This window comes from Hipposideros armiger, unplaced genomic scaffold (genome assembly GCF_001890085.2).
Source record: "Hipposideros armiger isolate ML-2016 unplaced genomic scaffold, ASM189008v1 scaffold_77, whole genome shotgun sequence".
In the NCBI taxonomy this organism is placed as follows: domain Eukaryota; kingdom Metazoa; phylum Chordata; class Mammalia; order Chiroptera; family Hipposideridae; genus Hipposideros; species Hipposideros armiger.
The window spans coordinates 1,147,046-1,156,567 of NW_017731427.1; the positions used below are offsets into that span (position 1 = coordinate 1,147,046).

The following is a 9,522-nucleotide window of genomic DNA, read 5'->3' on the forward strand; positions in this document are numbered from 1 at the left end:
GACGTTGGTCATGATTGTCACAGGTCCACATAGTGACAAACCTTTGTATCTGGTTTATTCATGTTTTAATTGCTGTCCAAATGGTCTTTTTTAATCTCATGCTTGCATGTAAAATTTGAAAAAAACAAAAGATAATGGTGAATTATTTAGCACAAATTGTAAGCTGCTTAAGAATTAGTCAAATGAATCGTACAAAACCCTGCATGGTGAGTTTGTCTCCTTATTCTTTGTGGGCATTTGTTTCAATTTTTGTGTTCTTTGTATTTCATGCTTTTAGGGATTGCACTCATCTATTGCCTCATTACTGCTTTGAAAGGATGATTCTTATATGGAAAAGAGAACATTGTTTTTTACACTGTATCCAAAAATCCCACTTTAATTCATAGGAAATTTGTTAAAAGAAAACAATTTAGGGAAAATCTGTTTGAAAAAAGAGAGAAAAGTGGTTGACTGTTAAAATCCTCAGAAAGCCTCAAAATTAGACTGTGGACGAAAGGCTGACACGCCGATGGGTTGGAGTCCCGTTCCCTGTACTCCACCCCCACCCAGCCCGCCCCCACTCTAACGCGGCTATTTCTCAGTTAGGGAGACGAGACGACTTTGCTGAAATAATGAAACACATGGATGGAAAATAACCCCAAAGATGGGAAAGCTGAAAATGCAAGATTGATAAAGTAATTTTAATTTGGCTCTACATATGTTAAGGTAGTTAGGGTGACTTCTGCGAAGGAGTCCAACTGTGTGAGGACAGATGTGCAGAAGCTGATTGCACGCACACGCGCGCGCGCACGCGCACACGCGCCCCCCACGGCGGGTGTGCTCTGTACACGGAGGCCGCCCCGCCCTGGTTTCCGAGCCCGCTGTGCCGCTTCGCAGCCGGGCATGGCAGAGAGGGTCCCCAGCAAGCGCCTGCCGTCCCCTGCGGACACGCAGGGCCCCCGACGGCCCTGGTCTGTGGCATCTGTGGTCGGAACAGCGGTGGCCGGGCTCTGGGCCAGCTCGCCCGTGGCTCGGAGGGGTGGGGGCGCCCAGGACCGGGCGTGGGGCGGGGGCAGCAGCGCCAGGCCCCGGCTCCCGGGCTGTCAGCCTCAGGCCTCGCTCCTGCCCTCGCTGTCGCCGCCCTGCCCGCTGCAGCTGCACGGATCCTCGCCACAGGCCGGGGCCTGAGGTGCCCGGACTGCACGCGCTCCGCCTCGCGCCCTGGGCGCCCGCTGCTCGGCCCTGAGACGCGTGTGCGGCCACCTGGTGTCCAGGGACCCCGCCTGAGGGATCAATGTGGTGGCGGGAGCAGCGGGGGGCAGGCCGGTCTGCAGCCTCCGCTCCCAGGAAAGGCGCACGCCAGGCGGCTGCTGACACCCCGTTGGGAGACGTGGCTTTGTCTGCGGGGTCCCCGGGAGGGACAGCAGAGCATCCGGGCAGCGAGGCCTCCTCCGAGGCGGCGGGGGGAGAGGAGGCCGGGAGGCCACGGAGGGCAGGGCTGGTCCTGCTGTCCAGCACGCTGCTCTTAAAAGACCTGAGACTGGAGGTTCGCAGCAGAGCTGAGGGCCACGTGGCCGCTGCGAGGTGCTGTGCTGAGGCCGCGCAGATGTCAAGGCTCCTGGCCTCCTGGCAGCACGTCGGGGACGCGCTTTTACAGACGCCTCCGCGGTGACTGTCACCAAGGTGGGTGTCCACAGCAGCTCACACAGGCATTCACTTCAGCTTGGAATCATTTCTTTCCCATAAGACGGGGATCAAACAGCCCCCCTGAGGACCACCAGGCTAGACTGCGGGGGCGGTGAGATCCGCCAGGGAGCCCCGCTCTGTGGAAGGTGTTGGCGCACAGGGGAGGTGCAATGACTGGCCCCGGGTCTCAGCGCCCCGCACGAGCCGGCCCGGCCCTGGGGGCGCGCCCCTCCCGGGACTGCTCTCCTTCCCGTTCACGCCTGTGGACACACGCGTGTGTGGCTGCAGGGAAGCCCAGCTCAAACGCCACTCTACACTCGCCGAGCGCCAAGGACACGGGCAGGGGTTCAATGGCGCCGGAGGAGAGACTCTGCCCATCCCAAATGCCAACTCTGCCCCTGGCGAAAGCACCGCCGTTTCTCAGTTCTCAGCCGCCCCGGCATGTCCAGCAATCTGTATTCCTGACAAGCATGCGTGTGACTGGGGAGTGGTTTCCAGGGCTTCGAAGCCTCTCCGTCTAACCAGTCAGAAACTACCAGCCTGTGCGCACGTCTGCTTCTCTCTGCTCCCTGTTCTCAGAGCGACGCTCAGCTCAGGCATCGTCCGCATTCATCCCCACTGCGCCCAGGTCTACCAGCGGTCACAGCTCGCCGTTCCTACAGCATGTGACGGTCCACCACGTGACCTGGACCTCTGCTGCCTGTTGCTGTGTGGACACATATGTGCACTTACCTGAGATAAGAGCATTTTCCGAGAAAGGATGCAGGACATAGGCTGGACGCTCAGCGTTAAAACACCTGCCAAGCAGCCTCCCACGTGGCTCTGCCACTTCACCCACGTGATAATAGTTCCCGGTGTCCCCCCTTGCCTGAGTCTGCTGGGTCCACCGGGACAAAGTACCACAGGCTGGGAGGCTTCAACAACAGGAAGTAATTTTTGTCCCAGGTCTGGAGGCTGGATGTCCAAGGTCAAGGTTCTGGCCGGGCTGGTTTCGCCTGAGGCCTCTGTCCTTGGTGTGCAGATGCTCGCCCTCTCACTGTGTCCCACAGGGTCCTCTGTGGGTGCATGTCCGTGGCATCTCTCTGAGTGAGCAAATGTCCCCTCTTTATAAGGACCCCAGTCTTCCTGGATCAGGACCCACCCAACAGCCTTCTTTCTTAACTGAGTCTCCTCTCTAAAGGACTTACCTCCAAAGACAGTCACGTTCTGAGATTTTGGGGTGAGGGCTTCAACACATGAATTTTATGGGGACAGTTCAGCCCCTAACACACATCCTCACCCATATTAGTCATGCCAGCGTTTCACCGTCCTAGTGGGTATGGGGTGGCTTCTTGTTTGCACATCTGCATTTTCCTGAAGACTGACTATATGCAGCATATTTCATACGCTTAATGGACATTCTCATGTCTCCTTTTATAACATATTTTTATTGCTTACTTTAAAAGTTAAGTTTTCTTTCTATTTTTGATTGAATAGCTTTATTTATCCTTAATAAAAGTATATTCAATAAAATATATGTTTTGTGAATATTTTTCTCCATCTGCAGTTTGCTTATTCATTTTCTTAATGGTGTCTCTTGATAAAATCAATTCTCCTTTTATAATTGGTGCTTGTTTTCTCCTGAGAAATATTTGCTTACTCAAGTTTGTGAAGTTTTATGGGTCTGCCTTTCATGTTTAAGCCCAAGCTAATTCTTGTGTATGAAGTGATGTGATAGCTTAAGCTCGTTTGTTTTTTTTGTTTGTTTTTTATTACAAATGTCTGCTTCCTTACCCTAAAAGGCTTTCCTTCCCCCCCCCGACTCATCTGGGCACATTGATTGAAATGCACTTGACTGTACATGCGGGGTTCTAGTTTGCAGCTATCTAGTCTGTGGATCTTTTATCTATGGTTACAGCCATAATTACATGACCTTGCTTTCTACTAAGTCTTGAAATCAGCTAGAGTGAGTTCTTTACCTTTGTTCTTCATTTGTTTGGGTTATTTTAGATCATTTATATATCCATGTAAATTTTAGAATTGGCTAATCAATATATTGAAAACGTCTGCTGTGATTCCGGTGGGTTTGATAATTCTACAGATTGGTCTGGGGGGGAGCCAACATCTGAGTAATACCATCTTTTCCAGTCCATGTATATGCTGCATCTCACCATTAACTTGGGTTTTTTATTTCTTTTAGCATAGTTTCTGTGGATTTACTCCTAGACACTTGATTTTTAAAATTCTCCTGTAAACTATAATTTTAAAAGTTAAATTTCCTTTTGTTCATTGCAATATGTAGGAATTGTTGTAATATCACATTATATATTGACCTTGTATCCTAAGCCCTACCTAAATCCACATGTTAATTCAGGTGAAGGGTTTTTTGTCAGCTTGTTTTGAGATTTCATGTTATCTGTAAATAACAAGGGTTTTCTTTTTTCTTTTTTCTTTTTTGTTTAATTAAAGTTTATTAGGGTGACAATGGTTAGTAAAGTTACATAGGTTTCAGGTGTACAATTCTGTAATACATCATCTATATATCGCACCCAGAGCCAGTTCTCCTTCCATCACTATATATCTGACCCCGTTTACCCTTATCTACCTCCCCTCTTCTATTTTTTCTTTCCAATCTATATGTCTTTTTCTTTTCAAACACAAGAGGCAAGAGCAGACATCTTTGCTTTCTTGACCTTTGGCGGGGGGTGGGGGGGTGGGGGGGGTAACCTGACAAAGGCATTTTCAAGAGATTATAATATGCATCTTTTACTTCTCATGATTCATCTAGACTTATAATTGCACCACTTCCAAAAAAATGTAAAATTTTGTTTTGAAGAGAATTGTGACTTTTAAAGAAATTGAAATAACAGAGACAAACAGTTTACTTACCTTCTGTATTCTATGCATCCAGCATGAGTTCCCTTGAGCTGAAGAATTTATGCTGTTATTTCTAACAAGGAAGGCCTGCTGGTTATGAGCTCTTTTAGTTTTTTTACCTGGAAAAAAAAATTTGTTGAAGGACACTTTTGCTGGATGCATAATTCTGGTTTATAATTTTCTTTCTTTCTTTTTTAGTAGTTTAGCATTTAAATTGGTTAAGCTATTATCTTCTTACCTTCATTTATTTTCTAATGGGAAACGCATTTCTTTTCATATTATCTTTCACTTTGGTTTTCAGATTATTAATTGTTCTTTGTGTTTCAGCAGTTTGAATATTATATGCCGAGATGGAGACTTTTAATTTGTATTTTTTTATTTTTAGTATTTTTGTATTTGATTGGGTTTCATTGAGTTTTCTGGACCAATGGGTTAATTTCTTTCATCAATATTAAAAAATGATCATCATTACTTTTTCAATACTTCCTTCTGCCCGATTCACTCTGTTCTCCTTCTGGTTCCCCAATGATGTCCTTGTTAAAGTGATGTCATCTCACATCTCAAACGCTCAGTGCTGTTACCACTGCCATTGCTTTTGCCATTATTATATTGAGGATGACGTCTCTTTTCTGTGTTTTGGTCTGAATAATTTATACTGCTCTGCCTTCTAATGATTTTTTTTTTACAGTTTTAATCTGCTGATAAATTTCATCATCTTTTCACGCATATTGTTCGTCTCTCCCACTACATCGCAGTAATTTTGAAGCCCACACCTTACAGCGCCCCACCTGGACTTCCCTGTCCGCTGCTGACCGTTTCTTCTCCTGATCATGGGCAGCATTGTCTTGTTTCTTCACTTCTTTTAATTTTTTAATGCGTGACACGCGTGACATAAAACAACAGTAGAGATTAAAATAAATACCTATCCAGAAAACGGTGCGCCCTTTTCTGACAGGCTGGTGGCGTGTGGGGCACTTCCTCCGTCTAATCTGCAGTTGAACTCAGTAATTTTCATCGTTGCAGTTGTAGTTAGATTTTGATCAACACTGGCTTCAGAAGTTTAGGAGGAAGGATCAAGAATTTACCTTCTGCAGGTCTTGAAATGTAGGCGCTACAAAGATCTAAATATTTCTTTGTTCATCATAGTCCAACTGCCATCTTTCCGAATCACACACGAGCTCCTGTCATACAGAGTGGGTGTCAGGTTTGGGGTTGCTGGGGGGCCTTGCTGCTCCTTAGGGGAGTTCTCTCTCTGCCACACTCCCCTGGGCTTTGGAAAGCAGTCAACTCAGGGGCACTCAGGATTTTAAACTTTCATACGGGCTACACATGGTCAATAAAAGTTCTGTAAAAGTTCCCCTAGTTTCTCCTTACTCCTTAAGTATGGTTTTTGGTGTTTTTTTTTTACCTTTAATTGCTCCACGAAAAGTGAACAGAGATATAGCTATTCTCTTGCTTAGAAAGAACGAAGTAATTTCGAGATGTAAGTCTATGCAGTTTGTAGTTTTCTATGCATCTTTTGCTCACTGATGGATGTTGAAAACTATGTTTTGTAGCTTGTACAAATTATCCTCATAGGAGGGCTGGGGCAACAGTCTCTTGTTTCTCTCTAGATCCTAATTCAAAACAGAGATCCAGGTGCTTTCTTTTAACTATATTGTTGGAACGGGGTCTAGTATAAAGGTACATCACCATGAACTTTATCATCCAAACAGGAACATTTTTCAGAGTAAAAGGAAATGATAAAAACAACTGAAATTATATAACTTAAGTGTTTATGTGCTGACTGGCTATTTGGTTTGATTTTATTGATAAATCTATAAAATAGTTCTACTTAAAACTATTTTAAAACTAAAATTATTTCTGAAACATATAAATAGCTTAGTGTGTATTACACTAAAGCAACCTGTTTGAAATTATTCTTTATATTAATTATTTACACATGAAATAAGCATAAACATTATAATTACATATTCTTGGGACATGTTCATGATGTATTCAATTTCTAAGGCACATCTGTCTCTACATATTATTCTGAAGATTTTTAAAAATCTCTTCTTACTTTGATTTTTCATATAATTGCTTTTGAACGAGCCTCTCTATAAATACTGAGATAGTTGTTAAGCTCAAAAAATTCTGCTAACTGGGAGATATTCTCAACTCCACTGCTTTATATTGAGATATTTCAGCCTCTGTATTTTTTAATTAGTACAATTAGTACTAATTTCTCAATTAGTAGTATTTTCTCTTTTATTTAGAGGCAAAAATCCCCTAATAAATATAACAAAATATAATAAAAGCTCTGAAATTAAGGTACTCTATTAATGATTCTTTAGTAAGTTTTTTCAAATTCAGATGATATAAAATGATAGGCCTTCTCAATTTCATTCTGTCTGCATTCAGAATACAAGTGCTTCTAATTAGTAGTAGAAGGCCCCGTGGAAGGTATTAATTTTAAATTTAGATATTCCAAACACAATTATTTAATTTCATAATTAAATCTCAGACACTCTGAGTTCTTCACATTTAATTTGTTCAGTTGTTGCCTTGCTTTTTTTTTTTTTAAATTTGGAAGAGGTGAGTTGATGGGAACTGGTGAATAATATAATTCACTCTAGCTTCAAAAGCTGAAATTTTTTGGCAAAGGTTTGATTAAAAGTTTCAATTAAATATCTCTAAATAATTTTTTGCAAAATACAATAAAATATAGAAGAGTTATTTAGAAAATATTTGGTTTTATTATAGGACAGTTAGGTTGAGACCCAAAAGAGGCCTTGAATGCTCAAACAATTGTTATGCCTGATTGATGATGGGTACTGGGGACAGAAAGTACCTACTATGATGCCGAAATATTCTTGTCATCCAACATTAGTGTTTTTTGCCAAAATTGTATAGTTCAGATATTCTGTCTAAGATAAATTATTATTAACTTTTTTGAAGTTCAACTTGTATTTTCATTGGTAGAAGACCACACCTTCCATGGGTGTAGTTATGAATTTACACACAACAATCAATTTCAGACATATGATGCCTTAAAGTCTTCATGATTTAATAAAAATATTACTTTTACCATAATGCTGCTTCACTAATATTTCCATTTTTATTATCACCACCCAAACAAATACTCTATATTAAAAGTTAACATTTATCTAAATTTATAGCATCCACATAACTTCACAAATTTCACTTTCTATAGGATGAGCTTAAGAGAGTTTTGATATGAGTGAATAAAAATATTAACCCATAATTGAAAATAATGATTTTTTTATATTTAAAACCTTCTAATGACACTGATGTAAAACTGGCATTATTTAACTTTTCAAATACTTTTTGTTAATAAGCCAACAACTTTTGCATCACTTTCATGTATATGAAAAAACTTGAAATTAAAAGTATTCAATATTAATTTAGAAAAACACTCATTTTATCCAAATAAAAAACTATACTTCATAGGATGATAAATAAAGGTCCCTAACGTAGCTGTGTCTAATAAATCGTTATCTTTGGGGCGATCTTCTCAGGACGCTGACACTCTTAACTGGAAAGATGGCTAAGTCCCATTCAGTAGATTTGTATCTTCAGTTTTGTACGAAGTTAATGATATCACTGTGGCCTCTGTGGGAGATGGTAAATGATATTAAATATTTTGTGCAAATCACATGTGTTATTAACTATCTTGAAAAAACACAAAGTCAGTACTTAATTTTTAAATTAAATATGTGCGTTTTGAACACCCTGGCTTCCAAAAAGATTTATTGCACAATAAATAAAGCATTAACAACTTACAGTATAATGAAAGAGTTGCAGATTTATAACATGCACTGAATGTAGCCAGAAAGTTCTGTCTATACACCGTGTGCTGGGCAGCGGGAAGCCACCCTGACCTGGGACTTGTCCCCTCTGTCGCTGCTCCTGATGGCTGAGCAGGCTTTGGATCGCACAGGGCACATCATGACAGCAAGGACAAGCAAGCAGGGGGGACAGTGTGGGCTCCAGCAGCGTGACAGAGCGTGGGACGTGCCTCCATTTACCGTGGAGCACCCTGAATGCTGGGCTGGAAAGAGGTGCGCAGTATGTGGAGCCTGGAAAGGTTTGGAACGAGAGATCAGAGTAATTTGGATTTGACCACTTACTGATGTAAAAATTCTGTTTATTGTCCATGCGTTAATACTGGGTAAGATTTGGGCAGAATCTGCAATAACAAGTGGATATGCACCAAACCCACCCCAGCTTAACAGCATTCTTACATGTTCCCATACTCATACCAGTGTTCGTAACCTAGTTTAAAGAAATGCTCAGGCATACACACATAACTAAGTATGTGAATTCGTATCTAGCCAGCTAGGCAAGTAGATAGATATATAGACAGACAGACAGACAGACAGATAGAAAAGTTGTCGTCACAAGATTAGTTCTAGTTCAATTACTTTGAAACAACCAAAAGTCACAGCAACACATTAGAACATATGTCGTCATTAAGTAAACCACTCTTCCTTTTATGTATGTTCATTGAACTCAGAAACAAATTGTCTGAACATTCTCCCAAGTTTTAATCCTGAGAGGTGTGAACTAGGAATACTAGGGTGATTCCTTTCAGAATTAACATGGTGATTCTGTGGAAAGCAGGTTCAGACGGCCGCCTTGCTCAACCCCGCTTTGTCATGATAATGGGGTGTGCTGAAGGGGATGACACTGCTCCTGAAAGTAATAACTGATCGTTTAAAATCAAGGTCATTTGGGGGGATGTAACAATGTCGGAGCCTCGATAAAACTTGAAGTTTCCAGTTACCAACTGTTTTCCAAGGAGTTTCCCTCCCATAATGATGTTATCTTTCAGAGACTATCCCCGCCCACACGTGTATAATAGCATTACCACTCACTTTGCAAACTCTATCACTCTTATTATGGTGTTTTGGCATTTTTCCTCTGAAAATTTCAAAATGTGCATCCTCTAAAGATGGCCATTTACAAGTTTTGGGTGATTTGGACCAAATTCTGACC

At 42.0% G+C, this 9,522-nt stretch overlaps 1 protein-coding gene across 1 annotated transcript in view; it reads left to right on the forward strand.

Annotated features, from left to right (window-relative positions):
• Positions 1–1,167, forward strand: part of LOC109383178 (uncharacterized) — a 55,471-nt gene extending 54,304 nt beyond the window's left edge. The window contains exon 5 of the mRNA XM_019643343.1: positions 877–1,167. Within this exon, the coding sequence (XP_019498888.1) occupies positions 877–1,167 (291 nt within the window). The remainder of the gene's footprint in view (positions 1–876) is intronic.
• Positions 1,168–9,522: the final 8,355 nt, after the last annotated feature.